Source organism: Carassius gibelio, chromosome B20 (assembly GCF_023724105.1).
Source record: "Carassius gibelio isolate Cgi1373 ecotype wild population from Czech Republic chromosome B20, carGib1.2-hapl.c, whole genome shotgun sequence".
NCBI classification, from domain to species: Eukaryota; Metazoa; Chordata; class Actinopteri; order Cypriniformes; family Cyprinidae; genus Carassius; species Carassius gibelio.
Genome location: NC_068415.1, coordinates 9,190,107 through 9,209,447, shown reverse-complemented (window position 1 = coordinate 9,209,447; position 19,341 = coordinate 9,190,107). Strand labels below are relative to the sequence as shown.

At 38.7% G+C, this 19,341-nt stretch overlaps 1 protein-coding gene and 1 long non-coding RNA gene across 2 annotated transcripts; one reads left to right on the top strand and one right to left on the bottom strand.

The window, feature by feature from the left end:
• Nucleotides 1-3,817: 3,817 nt before the first annotated feature.
• LOC127983788 (uncharacterized) lies at nucleotides 3,818-5,678 on the bottom strand. The gene is made up of 3 exons (XR_008160501.1): nucleotides 5,537-5,678; nucleotides 5,197-5,452; nucleotides 3,818-4,499 (listed from the first exon to the last, which is right to left on the bottom strand). It is a non-coding gene; the product is annotated as an uncharacterized LOC127983788 (long non-coding RNA).
• Nucleotides 5,655-18,415, top strand: LOC127983787 (influenza virus NS1A-binding protein homolog A). The gene is made up of 15 exons (XM_052586117.1): nucleotides 5,655-5,818; nucleotides 10,193-10,458; nucleotides 10,696-10,820; nucleotides 11,345-11,514; nucleotides 11,597-11,672; nucleotides 11,752-11,925; nucleotides 12,013-12,138; nucleotides 14,126-14,233; nucleotides 15,635-15,761; nucleotides 15,849-16,076; nucleotides 16,157-16,278; nucleotides 16,362-16,488; nucleotides 16,612-16,743; nucleotides 16,904-17,077; nucleotides 17,152-18,415. Exons 3-15 carry the CDS (start codon nucleotides 10,710-10,712, stop codon nucleotides 17,406-17,408), a joined length of 1,932 nt encoding a protein of 643 aa, XP_052442077.1. The 5' UTR covers nucleotides 5,655-5,818; nucleotides 10,193-10,458; nucleotides 10,696-10,709; the 3' UTR covers nucleotides 17,409-18,415.
• The last annotated feature ends 926 nt before the right edge of the window (nucleotides 18,416-19,341 follow it).

Genomic DNA, 19,341 nt, shown 5'->3' with positions numbered 1-19,341 from the left:
ATCTACTGTGCCTGTCTACAGTAAACTGTGAGAAGTTAAAGTAACAACCTAAACAATATTATTTTAGTTTTCAAATAAATCATAGATATATGCTGCATTTTTTTACTGTATTAGAAATAATCCTAAATTTAGCTGTTTCTTAAAATTCTTCATTGATATTTAAATACATTAAATACATTGATAATCAAATAACTTTATTTCAAAGAGCAATGCCAATGTCAACATGAATAAAAAAATAAAAAAATAAATAAAAATGGAAAGAAAAAGAAAAAATTTCCTCACAAGTCAACTTAAAAGATGTATATATGTATATATACATATATGCAATATATTCTCTGCTGTCTGTAAAAATATACTTTCATAATAACATTTGAACATATGCAGAATTGGCAACATTTTGAAAACATACTTAAGAACATTTTGAAACTAGAACATTTTAGCAGGATGAATCAAAAATATGCATCAATAAATACATTTAAAAATGAAACAGTAAGGTAGGCAACTGTGCCACTGCAAGCTAGACTTGCAGGTTACCTCTTAAAATTGTCCTATGAGGCTTGTGTTTTTACATCTTATTTGTTGATCCAGGAGAGATGACCATCACTTTGGTAGTTGCTGTTCCTCTGTGCAGCATTATTCCAGTACTTCCACTGTCATAAAACAACAAATATTCATAATGATAAATAAACTATACAATCAGGAATGTACAACATACACTCCAAGCTAATGCTTATACATTTTATAATAACAGTTCTCTTGTGGCTTAATCCGTGTGTGTATGTGTGTGTGTTTGTGTAGATGTGTGTGTGTGTGCGTGTGTATTTGTGTGTGTGTGTGTATTGAGGCTTGAAATGCAAATTTTATGCAAAAAAATACAAACACATGAATTTAATTGTATATATCCATATAATGATGACAGGGAATGAAGGGGTTTACCTTTGAATGAATTCCAGAGTTGCAGGCTGCCTCTTCTTGATACTGAAGGTTGAAAATGTAGTAGATTGCAAACATATCAACAAGTCCTGTTGCAAATGTTGGTGTGATGCCCTCAGAGATTACAAGGCCCTCAAAGGTGATCACCCAACCCATAATTGTGATTTGCCCTGTTGCACCTGAAACTTCAAGTCATTGCAACATGGGAATAATTGTTGCCTTGTGTAAACATTTGTAAACTCAAGATCAATGGGCGATATGATATACAATTTGTCTATCAATGAATATAAATTAAATGTATATTACCAGGCAGTATCAGGCGAGGACTTGCAGGAAGACTGAGAGTTGTCTTAACGTCAGCTGCAGTGGCAGACACCTGAAGGGAACAAGTACATTATCTTTATCATAATAAGATTTTTAAGAAGAATATTTATATAAAGAACAATAATTAGTAAACACTAGAGGAGAGTAACCTAGAGATGAAAGAAGTAGGCTTCTGAAGTACCTACAATCAAACTGCTAAATAGTTTTGGCATAAAAAATGTAAAGGGTAACAATTTTATTTTTACAGGTCTTGGGGAGTTCTACTGCAGACGTCTAAAATGTAGTATGAACCCTTTTGTGGCTCTAGAGGAAACTGCACATAATATGATAAATTGCTTCCAGTGATGTCACTCAGTGGTCAAGTTGCATTGTGGATAATGTAGGCACCAGGTTTTGAAAAGGAAGAAGAATATTTGGAATAAAAAAGTTAAAACTTGTGTTTCTGCTGTATTGATTTGATCATTTGCTTTTAAAAATTTCAACAGTGTCATAGTAGGGCAAAGAAGACAAGTGCAATACTTTTTAAAACCTTGCACCTACTTTACCCATAATGCAATTTAGTAACTGGCTGACAACATGGAGGTAATTTATCAGCTTACACGCAGCTTCCTGTGAGCTACAAAATAATTTACACTTCCGTTTTCACAAATGTAGTAGTATTCCCCAAAACGCACTTAAAGGTTAAATTAGGTGTATTTTTATGAATTCTCATGTGCCGTACTGTATGTCACTATTATGGCACAGTTATGACAACAGATCTGACGGGAACATTTTGTTATTGCCCAATGGCAAATTCCTTGTAGACTGAAAATCTACAAACATGTATTAGTCTTGATTACGGCTGCTGGCTGATTTTTAGTTACACCGTATCAGTGATCATGCAGAAAAGTTTAACCTTAACCGAGTTGCAATGTTAAGATAGTGAAAGAAAAGCTAACATTACCAAAATTAAATAAAATACCACCCAAAAGTAATATGGTTTTGGCTATTCAAATCTAAGCCCCACTGTTAAATGACATGTTTAAATCCCTAGCAAGACAAGCTACTATAAGTTTGATATCAAGCATTCTTGGCAATATGAATAAGATTTGAATTACCGTTTAATTTGTAGATGCAAGACCAGATGGTTGTTGATGAAGAACACTCAACGATGTGCAGCACGTCATCTAAATTGTGTATCCTGTTCTGGACAATCTCCTATCCAAATGATGGTTCCCGAAGTCCCTCCAGGAGTTAATGGCAAATTATTTCTGTATTTCTTAAAGTTGACCAAAAGCAGTAGCCTCAATTTAAAAATATTAACCTTGTAACAAGCTTCTGACCATGCTCCAAATTCCCCAGTCAATACGCAGTTTCAAAAAAATACTGTATTGTACTGTAATTTAAAACATCAGCATACTGTTTAGGGCCTCTGTCTTGTTGTTCCGGTTTAAGGAGCCCACAATGCATTGCGAACTACAGTACTAAACTGTTTAACATGAAAACAGTATTTTAGTGTTGAAAATCAGCTGTAAATTTACAGCAATTGCTTACAGTGTAGTACAGTATGTACGCATACATTATGTATTATGTCTTCATACAGTACACTGCCATACACAGTACATGACCTAGTTTTTACTAAACTAGTTTACCCATATAAACTATCTTTTTTGTATCTGCACTTACACTTAACATTAAAGTGCCTTATATTTTATATTAACATTTTTTTTATGAAATCTTAGTCTTAAAGACTCATTAATTATTAAGTATAATAATTGTACATGTTTTAAAAACTTCTCTCATGCCAGGTTAATGTACAGTGACACCTATAACTAAGTGACCTGCAGGTTAATTTACCTAAAAAAGTATACTGGCTCTAGTTTGAGCATCCTGACAAGTCCAAAATGGCAACACTGGCTGAGCTAACAGCATGAATTTGAGACAAAGCCATTTGTTTTTTTTGCAACTAATGGAAGACATGGGGACTGTTCTGGAAACGTGTTTGAAAAGTCATCATTCTATCAAATCCACGCGGTTAGTGGCAAAGAAACTACAGCACCTGGGCTTCATTCACGAAGTAAATGGTTCATAAAACCATTATTATGTAAAATTGTTTTATTAATGTAAAATCACACTCAAACATCTAGCATGCTTTTGTGACAATGACTTGCATGTTTTCATTCTCCACAGTCATATTTCCTTTCAGAGCATTCCTTCTGCAAAAATAAAAATCTATTTCTATTTTTTGGAGCTGAGCTGATTCAAATGTCCTGCTAGGAACATTCCCCAGATGCCTCACGTGTTAGTTGCCGTTATGAGACGTTGCTTCTCACCTGAAATATTAATACTGCTGCTGTCAGAACACATCTGTGCCAGTAGACTGAGCCTGAGGATTTCAGATGAGCCAACCTCATAAGACCCACGTGCACACACACACACACACACACACACACACACACACTATGATTAAATGATCCAATTATGCATGAGGATTCAGATTGGCCATGTAACTTGAAGGGACAAGAACATGGCGACAGGTCAGAACTGACACAATAAATCTCATCAGTCTCAAAAAGTTCTAGAGGGCGACACATATGCTTCATATCTGCTCTCATTAATAAAAGGGTGCAAATGGTTATGCAACACTTTATTTGTGATTAGATTAACTATTCCAAATTCACAAATATTACACATAGAGGTATGAATGTGTATTCCACACAGAAGGCCAACGTTTTTCTGATATGTTGCAAGTATAAAATATTTGAAAAATATATGAGATCCAGAATTATTTGTGCAAAGCAGCATTATTCCGGACACACGAACACTCATGTTGCTTAGGAATGGGTCAACACTTGAAATAACCACAAATTACAATAATTACACCACAACAAAGATAACCACCCCAATCTCTGGTCCCCTGGACAAGACACCAGTCCCCTGAAAGGGCCACAACATCTATGTGTGTAGACAGGCCCTCTAGTTTAATCCTGTCCTTTTAGTTATGCCTACAACTTTGTTTTAAAAAACCTGATCCGTATGTCGAGAATCGCTTGTCAGTTCAGTTGTTGGTGAGGATTTGCACACAAAGGCCAGGATGTTTCTAGAGTCTCTGTTACTGGCATTGTGCGGTCAGTGCATTACACTGGCTGGCAGTTACAGAATGGGCAGCTTAGCATTGCCTTGGTCTCATGTGTCTATAGTCGTGCCGCTGATCCATTAATCCAATTAAGATTTACAATGCTGGCTGAGGCAGAGAGTCTTACCTGTGCAGGAGAGAGGGTAGATAATGAGGAAATGTTGGCTCTGACGTCATTCACTCCTGCATCACAGAACAAGCTAAGCTTCTTTACACATGGGGAGGTGAAGGAGTGCAATATATGATATGGTAATGGAGGTCTCGATATACTGTAAGAGCTATCAGGACAATCATCATTCACTCATTTTTGACCATATACAAAAGCTTTCTGGCCAGTGACCACATGCAAAGATTATCACCCTACAATCACTGACTGGGTGTGTAAAGCCTAAGGCAAAATTGAAAATGAGAGGAAAATACAGGTAATGTTTGTTTCAAAGCCATGAAGTTCTAACCTTTTTGACCTAAGGTCCTCTAAAAAAATATTTTTGAATGCCTCGCCCTCAGAAATTAGTAGTGTCAAAGGATTAATATAATTATGATATATTTCATAAAATGAGGTAAAAAAAAAAGAATGGTTTATCATTAAAAACTACAGGAGTTCATTACAGCTGACTATAAAATAGTAATCACGAATAGTAGGATATGAACCTGCAATTGCAAGAAAAAAATGTCTTGAGTTGCGAGATAAAATGCAGAAAAATCTTTTTTATTTTTATTCCATGGCAGAAAAAACAGTATTGCGAAACCTAAACTCAGAATTCAGAGAGAAAAAGTCAGAGTTCTGAGGAAAAGTAAATTTGAGAGATAAAAGTCAAAATTACCTTTTATTTTCCCCCAAGCAGATTTCCATAAAGACTACTATTTAGAAAAAGGTTTGCATTTTTTTTAACATGAAAAATAAAGAATTGTCAGTTTACATTTTGTTAAACTACTGCTGGGTTTCAATTAAGGTTAAGCCCCTAAAGTTAGAATAATTGAATATAGGTTAAGTTAAAAAGAATCTAAGGCCCCGTGAAGGGATGTCGTCTAGTGGACCACGCCCCTCCGTTGGAGAACTCTTCAAGAATGATGAAATGCCTAAAGCAAATGAGATACATGCAGTGAAAAAAATGTTTAAAAAGCCATGTCTCAACCCAGACTAGTTTTACAAGCCGTTCTCACCTGACTCCGGGGTCCGTCCTCACCTCACAGTCCGTCGGTACTTTTCCGCAGGCGGAGCTCTAAGCCTTACGTCACACGCTATTCAGCCCCGTGGCTTTTGTTAGAAGCGTGCTCCAGCATCGCTGTCAAAGCTCGCTCACCGATCTAGCAGTCTCGAGACCCGGAACGACAGGGTTGTGCGGACGCAGAAACGTGCCATATCTGTTGCTTTTGCAATCCACAACCAACAGCTCTGAATTGACCTTAAATATGTCTACTATCGTCTACCGTCAAACAGATCAGGTAAGAATCAAGCTTATCAGCGTTGTGTGAAGATTCACGGCGCCTACACGTTTTCTTTATTTATGACTTTTTTATGATTATTTGCTTGTACGTTGTTTTTTTTGTATTCCACGTAACGTTACACTTGTATGTACTCGCGCGACTGCCATATGGTGCATTGTAATCTGCTCTGTCTCTTCCGTCTCTTCATAAACGCATGCGTTGCTCGCATCAGAAAGCTCGCTTGAGTTCAACGTTTTGCAGCGCGCAGCAAACCGTGATTTTGTAAATGTTTAATTTAGTTGGATTTGTACATTGTACGTTTAAAATAAGTCTCCAACGAAGCATTGATTATTAAATAAATAATTGCTTATTATTAGTAACGAATAAATAAGGAAATAAAACGTATAGAAAGAAAACCATGGGGTTTTACAGTTAAAGCAATTGCATTGTCATCATTACGCATTTATAGTATTGTAAGGGCTGAAATATTGCACATTCAGTATTCGCTGGTCAGGCAGTTTATTTAACGTTACGGTCATGTCGTTTTTCCAGTTTCATAATAAAATGGGCTTCATACAATTTTTCTGTCAAATTTGATTGTGCCTTTGTCCTGATTATTGTGTGCTTACAAGGCAAATATTTTTATATTCTTAAAATCAAATAATTCTTCTGTACTTCACCGTAAACCAAGGTATAAATGTAATAATAGATTAAAGAAAACCAAGACGGGACAGTTGTCAAGGTTAAAACAGAGTGACTAGTGTGGTTCATAGAAAGCAGACGCACAACGTACATTTTACCTCATTGTTTATCTTTTGTGATGAAGATGGTAAAATAACGACCAGGTCCTACTGACCCAGTTATGGATTTGATCGTAGACTTGGACGAGGGGCTCAGAAATATTTTTGGCTCTGTATGGTGCAAGTTTCATTGTGCGGGAAATACGAGGCGTGTTAATGGACACTTCTTGTAGCCAATCGCATCATGCATGCTGGCCTATCAGGTTTCGTGGATTTAAAGGGGCGTAACCCATAGAAAATGTGTCCTTGCGTATTTGATTGAATACACCATATGGTTTCATACTTTTCATCTAATATCTAATAATTGTACAGTTTAAATTATTTTAGCATTTTCACAGTTTTATTAAGCAGCGGTTCTCAAAAAAATTAAAAACGTTTGTTATTTTTATTTTGTTGCTTGATTTCTCTACATATGTCCTCTCTTATACATGACAATACCTGCAAACGTTTCCTCAACCAAACATTGTGCGCGTTCTCACACAGTACATATAATTTACTATGGTTTTACACATACAATCTTTAGTCATATCATATTTCACAATCCCATTTGCAAGTCACAGGAAGCTGCAGTTTCGCTTCTTGCAAATCCTTTTCCGTTCCATACCTCCACATCTGACTATGGATGACCTAATTGTCACCGCAGTGCTTCATTTGTAAGGGAAATGAATGCAGCAAATCATGTGCTCCTTAAACTAAGACATTACCTTGTGTATTTTGATACATATATTCTTAAGGGTTAAGATGCTGTTTTTTGTATAGCTCTATTTATTTAAATTTCTTTTTAAAGAAGTACTTAGCTATTTAACTGCCTTTCCTCTGTTGTGTGTTTTGTGGTTGGTTAATGTGAATCACTGGGAGACATTTTCTGTGATGGCCACTGTGAATTAAATCAGCATTCGGTCTCTTTCCCTTTCAAACGTGTTTTTTTCCGTATGTTGAACGATTATTACATTTTCCAGTCTGTTCTCATGCGTGAGCTCATCCGGTGGCTCGGTTAGCTCAATGTTTAAATTGTGTTCTCCTATTAACCTTTTCCCATAAAGGTTAGTATTTCATTAGAGAGGGGCAGAGATAAAAACCAAGAAGCCAAGATAAAAACAGTAGCTTTGTTGCCCTTTTCTCTCCGAATGCAATCTATTAATTCACAAAGCAGTTAAAAAATAGAATCTATAAAAAAAGTATTGAACTGTAATTATTAAGATGGAGCAGTCTGCTGCCCGAGTTTTTATGGAAAGAGTAGCAGTGGTTTTTTTTTTTTTTACGTTTAGACCGAGAGAGAATAAATCACTGATTTTGCCAGGTGTTATGTAACCCCCTGGAAATGTGGCTCCGATTTTAGTGCACATCTGAATATGATTTTATGATATTAATTTTCTGCATGCCTTTTCCTCAGCTTCTCATGATCTTGCACAACCATTTGACCATAATGTTATTTCTGTAGTTGCACATCCACTTCCCTTCCAGCGCATTTTGTGCAGATTCACTGTTGTGCAAGCCATTCATTACCTCAAAGGTACATTGAGTGATTGATTTGTCAACTCCATAAAATACATGTTATTATTTATACTTCCAGGGCCAGAAAAATCAGGCAAATATCTAAATGTTAGCAAGCCTGTGTGTTTCTGACGCTGACTAATGTAGTTCACCTTTTTCTTAGAGCTGGATGAGTTCCCAGAGAGAAAGCGTGACTTGCGAGAAAGGGGTCTTATGACGGAGACCATTATAATTACAAATGCTGCCTATTGTCATAGTGTAGACTAAGAGCAGTTTGAATTATATACAAATGCATGCAAGGAACTCATTGTCCTCTATAGCCTAAATTAGATTTTTTTTTTTTTTTTTGTATGGCCTTAAACGATACATAAGTTGTTGCTCATTCTGGGTTATCTGTTGAGTACTTCTGCAGAGTCAATAGAACAACTGTTGCTGTGTGTTTCAGCCCATTCTCCTCTTTCTCTCTCGCCTCATTGTCTGTCCCACGCTTACCGACTGGGCATGCTGTTTGCTGCATGCCAGAGGGGGCCAAAAAGACTATATGCACAAAACACTTTCAGAGTGTTTTCTGCCACCACACATTTCAGTATCTGCCCACCTTTTTTTGTCTTTTCACCCTTGACTCTGTCAGTAATTGTGTGAGGATGCTGTGGTTGCTGCTACACATTGAACGGATTCGTGAGTCCGTCTGAAGCTGCGAAGTCACCATAGGCTTTATCTGCTGTCTGACCTGTAAATGCCTTGGTTTAAAGTATCAGTCCCCGATTCCATTACAAGTGGACCAACGGCTCTCAGATCAAGGTCACTAGTTAGAAACTGGACAGTTCAGACTTATCAGTGAGTGGAAATGACATGACGCTGTTTTTGTCCTAAAATATGTCAAGGTCATTGCATAAAATATCAGATAAAGTAACCTTTTAATGACAAGACAAATTTAATTCCGTTTTTAAAATGAGGTGTGACTCAAACTTTAATAAAAAAAAAAAAGTGCATGTATTAAATATCTTTTAAATAAATGTAAGATTTTTCTCAAATATATTTTCTTAGATTTTTTTTTCTTTCTAAGGAGGAAAGTGTTTGGATTAATTTATATGTGAGATTTAGTGGACTAAACTCCAGTGTAGACCGTTGAAACAGGAAGGGCATTAGAAAGAGCTCCCATAAAAATCATAATTCAGTGCTTCCGTGGTCTTTTTACTTATCCTAGTGCTTGAAAGTGTTTCTCCAGTGCCACTTATCTCCAAGAGGAAGCATCCCTATGATGAGGTAAATTAAGGCCTAGGATTTTCCGATTGCTGTTTTCAATAATCAACCCCTGAGGAGGATAGAGCAAGAGAGGATGAGCAGATTATCCAAAGTCCTCCACTGCCTTCTTGGAGCATTTGCATCGACTGAGGCTGGAATCGATAAAAGGACATGAGTGGAAAAATACTAGCAGGTTTTCATGTAAAGCATGAGGATTCCACTTATTGGAGCTCATTTGTTTTTCGCTTCTGCATTTTTCCATCCACACACAGCTGTAGCCGCATCACTGTGGGAAGGTGATAAATCCATCAAAATTCCTGACTAAGTACATTTTTTGTTTGTGTGACCATCCTCCGCCCCTAAAATTTGACCTTCTGCTAACTAAAAGGGTTTTGAAAGACCTGTGGTGCATTCCAGAAGCATGTGGGTGTGGTAGAGCCATGTGATTTAACAGGAGAATCTGTGTGAGTGTTGAAGAAACGGTCTGACCAAGAGAAGGGTTAACAGAGGGTCAGAAAACATGTCCTGAGATTTAGGAAGCTTCTTGAATTAAGTCTGTATGAGAATGATTCTATCCAGATTAATTTGAACTGACTGTGCAGCAGGAGTGAAGGCTGATCCCGAATAAGGCACGTGTTTAACTCCATGAAAGCGATCAGTAGCGTAAAGCTGGGTCAGTTTGTGATCGCCAGCGCATCTGCCCTTGGGCAGCATGTGAACCTTTCATTTCTGTTAGTTCATTCCAAATCAGCATTAGATATTGTGGCTATTGACGTGCAAGTAATTGTCATTGATGTGATCAGTGTTCCTGAGATCAGTCATCACAACCCCTTGTTTGTTATTTGTTTTGCAGGTTATAATGCACAATCAACACAGAAAGGGTTTGAGTCTATAGCCTACGGGACACGCAAGGACTTGATTGCAGTCACTCTAAGCCTGAGAGTTTGAGTCACCTCTGACCCCCTGCTGTGCCCACTGGTTGCCTGGCATTGCCTTTACCATCCACTTCATAGTGAAGGAAGACCTTGGCACTCCCATTCCTGGTTCTACTTCACTCGTGCCTTTTTACGGCTTTCCCAAGTAAATTATCTCTCCCAGACGTACGTCATTTGGTATTAGGTAAGTGCATGAATTATACATGAGGCTGACTATTATGTTTGCACAATAGGATGGATTTAAAGTGATTATAGACTCCGACAGCTTTCTAGCCAGCAGCTAAAATGAGTTATACATTGTATTTCATGTGCAGTTGTATGCGTGGGTAATGTGTTTATGTAAGATATGCAGTGTGGGATAGATATTTGAAGTAAAATCTCAAAATTGACTTAAGCATGTTATTGTTTCTGTTTTGCAAAGGCCTAATTTCCAAAATGATTCCCAACGGATATTTGATTTTTGAGGACGAAAGTTTCCTGGATTCCACTGTGGCCAAGATGAACGCCCTTAGAAAGAATGGACAGTTCTGTGATGTGAGACTACAGGTAACACACCCTTTTTTAACCTTATTATTTTCCGTGTAATTATGAGACTGCTGAAACATGACTAAGGGAAGAGGGTGTTTCGTTATATGTGGTCCTGGATCTTTGAGTGGCCTTTAGCCATATGTCGCTCATTAACAATCAAAGCCAAACCCTCCATGTTCAAAATATTTCAAAGACTGAATGGGATGTTTAACATGATCTGAACAGATTTAATAGTTAATTCTCTAGATTATTTTCTTTCGAATCAAAAAATACTTTTTAAATATACATTTAAATGAACATGCACCCTATCTGAAAATCCTGATTTATTGTATGTAAAGTAAAATCAAAATGTATTGAATAACATCAAAAGTGCCTATTTCTTTGTTACAATGTTAAAACAGTTAGTTCTGAATAGAAGTTAAAAGAATAGTCCAATGTTCAGTACAAACTCATTCGAAAGCATCTGGGTTGTGCTGTGGTTTATCACAAAAATGTATAAATTTGTAAAAACAGGGTTAACCTTTGTCCTTTTACTTCTGTAGGTGTGTGGCCATGAATTGATGGCTCATCGGGCAGTACTGGCTTGTTGCAGTCCATATCTGTTTGAAATCTTTAACAGCGACCTGGAACCTCATGGTGTGTCTCATGTGAAATTTGAGGATCTGGACCCTGAGGCTGTCGAGATCCTTCTCAACTATGCTTACACTGCCCAGTAAGAGACCATTATACCGCACTTTTTCTACCATATTAGTGGCTTTCCAATGTTTTCTGATATCTGCTTTTACTCTCTGCAGGTTGAAGGCAGATAAAGAGCTAGTTAAGGAGGTTTACTCTGCAGCCAAACGGCTCAAAATGGACAGAGTGAAGCAGGTAGGTTAATCAAGCATGTGTTTTGTGACCGTTTTACTTGACATGAAGCTCTAACCAAGTCTATTGTACTTGCTCCCAGATCTGTGGCGACTATCTTCTCTCCAAGATGGATTCCCAGAGTGCCATCTCCTATCGCAATTTTGCCAGCTGCATGGGAGATTGGCGTCTGCTGGGCAAGATCGACAGCTATATCCAGGAGCATCTTCTGGACGTGTCTGAGCAAGAGGATTTTCTCAAGCTACCACGCCTTAAGGTGAGCTGACCTTTGCCCTTTTAGGTCATGTACTAATCCTTATTTTGTTCTTGTGCTTAATACATACTCTTGTGGTCTGGTTTGTAGTTGGAGGTGATGCTGGATGATAACTTGACCTTGCCTAGTAATGGCAAGCTATACTCCAAGGTGATTGGCTGGGTGCAGCGCAGCCTGTGGGAAAATGGCGAACCCCTGGAGCGACTGATGGAGGAGGTGAGCACTGCACTCCACTGTGAGCTCCTCTCTCCCTTCCCTCCCCTCCTCCCCTTCGTAATTCATCCCATTCACAGATCTAACAGGTCACACCAGCCATCTTAATGGTAGAGGTTGGATAGGTTTGTTTTCTCTGCCTTCCATATATATATATATATATATATATATTTTTTTTTTTTTTTTGTTTCCTCTCCCCCTTCATACTCAAATCACCCCGGGCCTTAAAGAATATACATTTAGGTACAGAAAGGGGCTGTTACACCCTCCGCAAAGGCGAATGGGTAGTCCAGGTGAGCCAAACTAAAAGCCTCCTGAATGCTCAGTGCTGTGCAGTAACTGCAGCTACTCTGTCTGCTCGCAGAGAGTAACATGACATGTTGCTGTCCCAATGACATCTCTCTCTTCTCTAAACAGGTGTGTGAGTGTTTGAGTGAGTGTGCTTGCTCTGGGAACCAGCACTAACAGTTCTTCCTCCCCACTGATTTATCTCTCCTTAGGTTTATTAGAGCAAACATCAGCAGGATTCTCACAAGACTGAAGAAGCCAAGACTGGGGCCCTCCAGGGTAATGAGTCAGTGAATGAACGAAAATAACAAAAGAACAAGAGGGAGCTGTGGCGAAACGAGCGCTAGGCTCCTGTCCTTTAAACAAATGCACTCACCAACAGTACACAGTTAATTTTAAAATGACACTTCAGTACCACACGTTGAAAACATTTACATTTTAAGTCCACCTATGGTAACTCGCATGTGAAGTAAATCAAAGCATGTCACACAGTTGTTCATGCACGCACTTAAAGTACGAAATATTCAAATGATTGGCACACAAATATGGATGCTTTATGCCACAAAGGCATTTAACATTACATACACAGTATACACCTGAATACTGATCAAGTACGAATGAAAGAAAAGAAACCGAGCGATTAGACTTTATAAAAGGCTTAATGATGGCACCTACAGTAAGTTTCATCCTTAATAAAGGAAGTGGGAGCTGGGTGCAGCTTAGAGGGATGTTCTGAAATTGCTCTCAGTTCCTTTTAAACTGCTTTTGGACACATTCCAAGCAAGGATGGGCACAGGAAGTGACAGCAGCAGTCAGTCATGGAAACATGAAACATTACTTTTTTTCTAATTCAATTTTTTTTTTGAATATCAGTAAACTATTGTATAAAACACTACTATAAATGCCCACTTTATTTCAGCAGCACCTACTGGTCCTGTTCACTTGGCATTAACACTGTACACAGTTGTTCAAGATAGCTTACGATTTTTACTTCAGATACTTTCTCAATGTGCAAGACACTTAAAACATTGATGCAACCATGCTTTTGCCATTTTATTTCCTTAATATATCTGCAAGTACCCATACCCAGAAATGCCGTAATGTTGTTGTTGTTGTTTTGTTCCATTTTGTCCAATTTTAGTGGAATTGTTTTGAGTTATTTGAACTGAATTTTGTATTATATTTGGTTTTGAAAAAAAAATTTAAGCTTGAAGACAATCCAAGATTTTTATTTTTATTTTTTTTCCTAAATGAAGCACTCATTTTTGAGCTGTGTTAAGTTGAAAACCCCTAACCAGTGTTGTACTGGAGGTTATGTGATGACGTCTGACTTGACTAACCCCCTCAGCTGAGAGGATGGCTGACAGCCGAACATCCACTGATGGAGCTTGTTTGTCTTTTTCCTTCTGCAAACTTGTTGACAAATGAAGGTTCCCAAGATGCTTTGCGGCAAACAGTATTGTGATCCACATTCTGCTGTTTTCAGTGCAGTGAAAAGTCCAGAAGATCTTTGGAAATGCTCCTGAATCCACAACAACACTGTTCTTATTCTTTAAGAAGCTTTTTTACCAGCATCTTGCAGTGATCAAGCGCTATGGCCCTTCCCTTCTTAACTTTCCTTCTTCCCCTGACCCATGTAGTTGGGTGCTCTGTTGTTTTGGAGACAGCCACATGGGTTCTGTTGTTGCTGTGTGTTTTGCAGGTGCAAACGCTGTACTATTCGGCCGATCACAAGCTGCTCGATGGGAGCCTGCTTGATGGGCAGGCTGAGATGTTCGGCACTGAGGATGACCACATCCAGTTTGTGCAGGTACACAACCAGCGCCGAGCTCTTCTCAGGCTGGACCGCAGCAGACCCGTAGCAAACGCAAAATTTTATGCTAGCAGAGTAGCTGCTTTGTTGTGCTGGGCAGTTGAGTCTGAGCGTTTTGAGCTAGAGCGATCACGAAGTGTGCGTGATAAGTGTGTGGATTGGATTTTAGTACTGCTTATAGTGTGGCTTTACTCTGGGATTAGATTCAGGTTAAAAGAATAGTCCAAGGTTCAGTACAAGCTCATTCGAAAGCATCTGGGTTGTGCTGTGGTTTATCACAAAAATGTATTTCCATATTTCCCTTCTTTAAAAAAAAAAAAAAGCACAAATCTAGATTACAGTAAGGCACTTACAATAGAAGTTATTAATCTGTTATCTGTAAATGTTACAATTTTCACTGCTCCAGTATTTTTCCAGAATAACCACAAAATGTAAACAATATGCATGTTCATTTGATTATAGTTTTTTTTTTTCTTTTTAACTGCTTGCTAATCTTTTCTGTGTCATTTTATATCCAACTCTGGTGCTATGACAACATAATGACCAAAATGACTGTAAAAGATTTAAGCCACTTTAAAGCTCATTTAATACACACGCTTTAAAAAAAAAGAATTAATGTGAGAATTTTATAAAACTCTAAGCTCCATATCCTTTACAAATTGGCCCATTAATTACTAAAACATTTTTAAAAGTGATCATGAACTGAGAAACCAAAATTTCCTTGATATTTAGACATGATAGGTAATTTTACTGTATAAAACATCTTGTAAGTTTCAGAACTCAAAATGTTCATGTTAGTCTAAAAACAGCTTAAACTGAAGCCAGTCTGCTAAAACGACAGCTTGTGAAATGTACAACTCTATTACGTAATAGTGTAGCTGCTAAACACCGTCTCCACGTAAGAAGATCAGTGCCTGCTTCTACATTGCTGGCTGCTTTGCTATTAGCTTATGCGTTTTTGACCTAAATCACATCAGTGTCCATCTATGAAGAATGTAGGCTGTCAAACATTACACAACTGTTATCCTATTCAAAGAGCGTTCTGATAAGCAGGACAGAAAATAGCCTATTACTTCTAAATAATGTTTTTTGATGTAAAAATTTATAACATTATAAAGGAACCTCAGAGAACAGTACAACATAAAAAGCCAGTTTATGACCCCTTTAACAGAAAAGCATGAGTCAAAATAATTTTTGTGGTATTCAGCATTATGCCACAATTGCTGTCTATCGAGCTTAACTTGCTTTGAACCCAGAATATTCCTTTTACCTGATGCAGGCCAAGCATCTGTTAAGTTGTTAAGTCAGACTTACACCTAGACGGGGTCTGGGACTGTGTGAGGTTGTGTGTATTTGGACCATGGGCTCGGAGTCTGTAGCTGCGCTGTGCCTTTGCAGAAGAAGCCCCCACGAGAGAATGTACACCGACAGCTGAGCACCAGCTCCTCTAGCAGCCTCTCCCCTGGATCCGCCAAACATTCCTGCAAGCAAGATTGGAAATACATTGCTTCCGAGAAGACCACCAGTACGTGTGCACCTGTGATGTCTTCAGATTGTCAAGACTTATCTGCAGTTGCTTAAAGTCACCTTCTTCCTCTTTCTCTCCCCACAGACAATACGTATCTGTGTCTGGCCGTGTTGAACGGCGTGCTGTCTGTGATCTTTCTGCATGGGCGCAGCAGTCCCCAGGCCTCCCCCTCGGCCACACCTTGTCTGACCAAGAGCCTGAGTTTTGAGGGCCAGCCATTGGAAGAGGAACCTGACAAGTTGCTGGCACCTATGCACTACGCTCGCTCCGGCCTGGGCATTGCAGCTCTGAATGGCCGACTCATCGCCGCAGGTTAGTTGTCATCACAAAGTCCAAAGAAATCTGTGAAAGGCTCTCTTTCATTAAGCAACTCTGTCTGATTCATTATTCAGGTGGCTACAATCGGGAGGAGTGCTTGAGGACTGTGGAATGTTATGACGTGAAGACCGACAGCTGGAGTTTCATTGCTCCAATGAGGACTCCACGGGCTCGATTTCAGATGGCTGTGCTCATGGTGTGTACATGGTCAAATGGGCGTTTAAAAAATACAGCCTTCAAAAGCACGGTAAAAAAAAAATACTTTTTTAATCCAAACAGGGTCAGCTTTACGTAATGGGTGGGTCCAATGGCCATTCAGATGAACTTAGTTGTGGGGAGACGTACAACCCTAGTGCTGACGAGTGGACTCAAGTGCCAGAGCTCAGGACCAATCGTTGCAATGCAGGTAAAAACTTCACTTGTAGAATTTACAATTCCTGTTTCATTGGTAATTGGCCATAATGTGTATATAAATAAATATCAGTATCTAAAGCTTCAGATTTATCACTGCTTGTTTGACTTTCCTCAGGTGTCTGCTCTCTGAACAACAAGTTGTATGTTGTTGGGGGATCAGATCCATGCGGACAGAAAGGTCTGAAGAACTGTGACGTTTTTGACCCTGTGAGCAAGGCCTGGACCAGCTGTGCCCCTTTAAACATCAGTAAGTCACGTTGACATCAAAAAATATCCCTATAATTGCTTCCACAGGGGTTTTGGGCACTTAAAAGATCACAGCTTAAGCGTACAGCGGGGATTACATTGATAAAAAGCCTGACGGATCTGCAAATACTGTTCTCAACGTTATTTTTTTGCATCTACAGGGAGGCATCAGGCTGCCGTGTGCGAGTTGGATGGCTTCATGTACGTGATCGGAGGAGCAGAATCTTGGAACTGTCTGAACAGCGTGGAATGCTACAATCCAGAAAACAACACTTGGACCCTTGTTGCCCCAATGAATATAGCCCGTAGAGGAGCTGGAGTGGTCGTCTATAAAGGTAAACATAGGACTAATGCTGGGATACGAACATACAGCTTGTAGAAGGAGGTAACTGATGTTCGTCTCTCTCAGGTAAACTGTTCGTGGTGGGTGGCTTCGATGGCTCTCATGCCCTGTGTTGCGTTGAAATGTATGACCCCGCCCGCAACGAATGGAGGATGCTGGGGAGCATGAACTCACCACGCAGCAATGCTGGTGCGGCCGTGCTCAGTGACATCATCTATGCTGTTGGTGGCTTTGATGGAAACGACTTCCTCAACTCAGTTGAGGCCTACAACCCTAAAACAGACGAGTGGAGCCCCAGTGCAGATGCCTTCACCAATTCCTAAGAGCCAGTGGTCAGGGAACCAATGGGGGTGGGGGTGTTATCTCACTCAAACTAACAGGCTTAGTGACGTAATCGTGCTTTGTGATGTCCTGTGTGTATGCGGGAGGTTGGGTGGGTGGGTTTTTGAGGTGGGGTACGTGGGGTCTTTTTTACAGGAGTTACCCATGAGGCTGACTTTTTTCTTTTTTACAGTGTTTAGGAGGAGGTGGGTGGGGGTGGTTTGGGGTTGCCGAAAGCAACATTAAGCCTTTGCATATTGCATACTTTATTTTTGTTGTTGTATATATTGTTTATTTTTTTCCACTTTAAGAAGAATGCCAACATTTATTGCATACTGAGTGTACCTATTCGAGTGGTTTGAATATATATATATATATATATTTTTTTTTTTAGCAAGTTGAAGACAGGATTGATTGGTTGAACCCATTAAGGAAGTGATTCAGGTTGAATGTTTGCTTTGTAGTTTTTTTTTTTTTTGTTAGCTCACTTCATTTAAAGCTCCATGCTTATACAAAGCCTTATTTTACAAAACATTCAAACAAATGGCTTTCCTTTTTGTATCATTAGCCATGACATAGGATTACTGTACCAATCTTTAAAGATGGCCTTTTTTTATATTTTTGATACTCTGCTAAGTAACCAATAGATAGTTGGATGAGCTAGTCGACGCACAACACCCATGAGGATATAAACTTTAATCAGTGCCAGTTTAGTAACCCTCACATGCATATAATCGACCACACTTCAGTGCTTCTGCTCACTAGATCTTGTGTTACTATTTATTTAGTTTTGACTGATTCAAGCATGTGAGGTGATGCTCATGTCCTTCTCAATACCAACATTTTTAATATTTCCTGTGTTGTGTTTAGCGTTTGGAAGCAACAAAAAATTATTTTTGGCTCCATGGTTTAGTTTTTCTCATAACTTGATTGGAGGAGAAAATCCTGTACCACATTTGTTCTGAACCTATATTTCCTTACTAATAAACCATTTCAACCTGTAAAGGTATTGCTGTTTGTGTCTCGAAATTATTAATTGCATCTTGTTTTGCACATTTTATCTCTAGATTTGAATTCTGGTATGATTATAGTAAATGTCATATTATTCTGGTGGATATATAACACCACTGATTAGTTGATCCATGAGTTGAGGATCAGATAAAGGGAAATAAGGCCAAAAACATGTTATGTGCCATTAGCCATGATGTTGGATTACTGTATTTTATGGTTCATCGTTTTATTATCAGTCCATTTATAACGCAGGTTGATTCTTGGATTCTTATCCAATACTTCATCCTCAGTCAGTTCACAAAAATGTACCTGTCTTAATCCCAGACCAATCGGGACAGTCGTGCTGGCAGGAAGTAGGCCAAAACCACACAGACACAAGGTCTTCGGGAGGGATTATAGGAATTTTCTGGCACGGAATACCCCTTGGACTTAGGCCATGGTCATGAAATTCCTACAACGACCTTCTGGTACTTGAGATAAAGAGGACTGATAAAGACTAGGTACTCATAGCATACATTAAATATATACCAAAAGAACTACACTGTAAATGGGAGTTTTTGCATTCTACAGCTGGTTTTCCATTGCTGTTCTCTCTCTCTCTTTCTCTTTCTCTCTCTATATATATAACATGCCTAAACTAGACCTTTTGACCTCCTGCATTTGGTGCTTCTTAAAAACGCAGCGCTAAAGTTACAATAATAATTTTGACTATTAAAAATACGTCTCTAGGTCTTGCAGAGTGTTTTTTTATTTCACTTTTAAACGAAAAACCATTCTGTGAGAATTCCCCCTAACGTTCATACGGCTGAGGAACGCTTTCGATTACGGTTACGTTCACACAGTTTGTTATTACTGGAGTGGCAAACGTAAGGTTATTTACAAACTCACTTCAGTACATTACTTTCTTCTGAAGTTTATACCTTT

Excerpts from the sequence above, each read along its gene's own strand:
- LOC127983787 (XM_052586117.1), top strand. The coding sequence starts at position 10,710 with ATGATTCCCAACGGATATTTGATTTTTGAGGACGAAAGTTTCCTGGAT. Across the intron at positions 16,489-16,611 it reads GACCAATCGTTGCAATGCAG|GTGTCTGCTCTCTGAACAAC; the intron begins GTAAAAACTTCA and ends GACTTTCCTCAG. Across the intron at positions 17,078-17,151 it reads TGGAGTGGTCGTCTATAAAG|GTAAACTGTTCGTGGTGGGT; the intron begins GTAAACATAGGA and ends CGTCTCTCTCAG.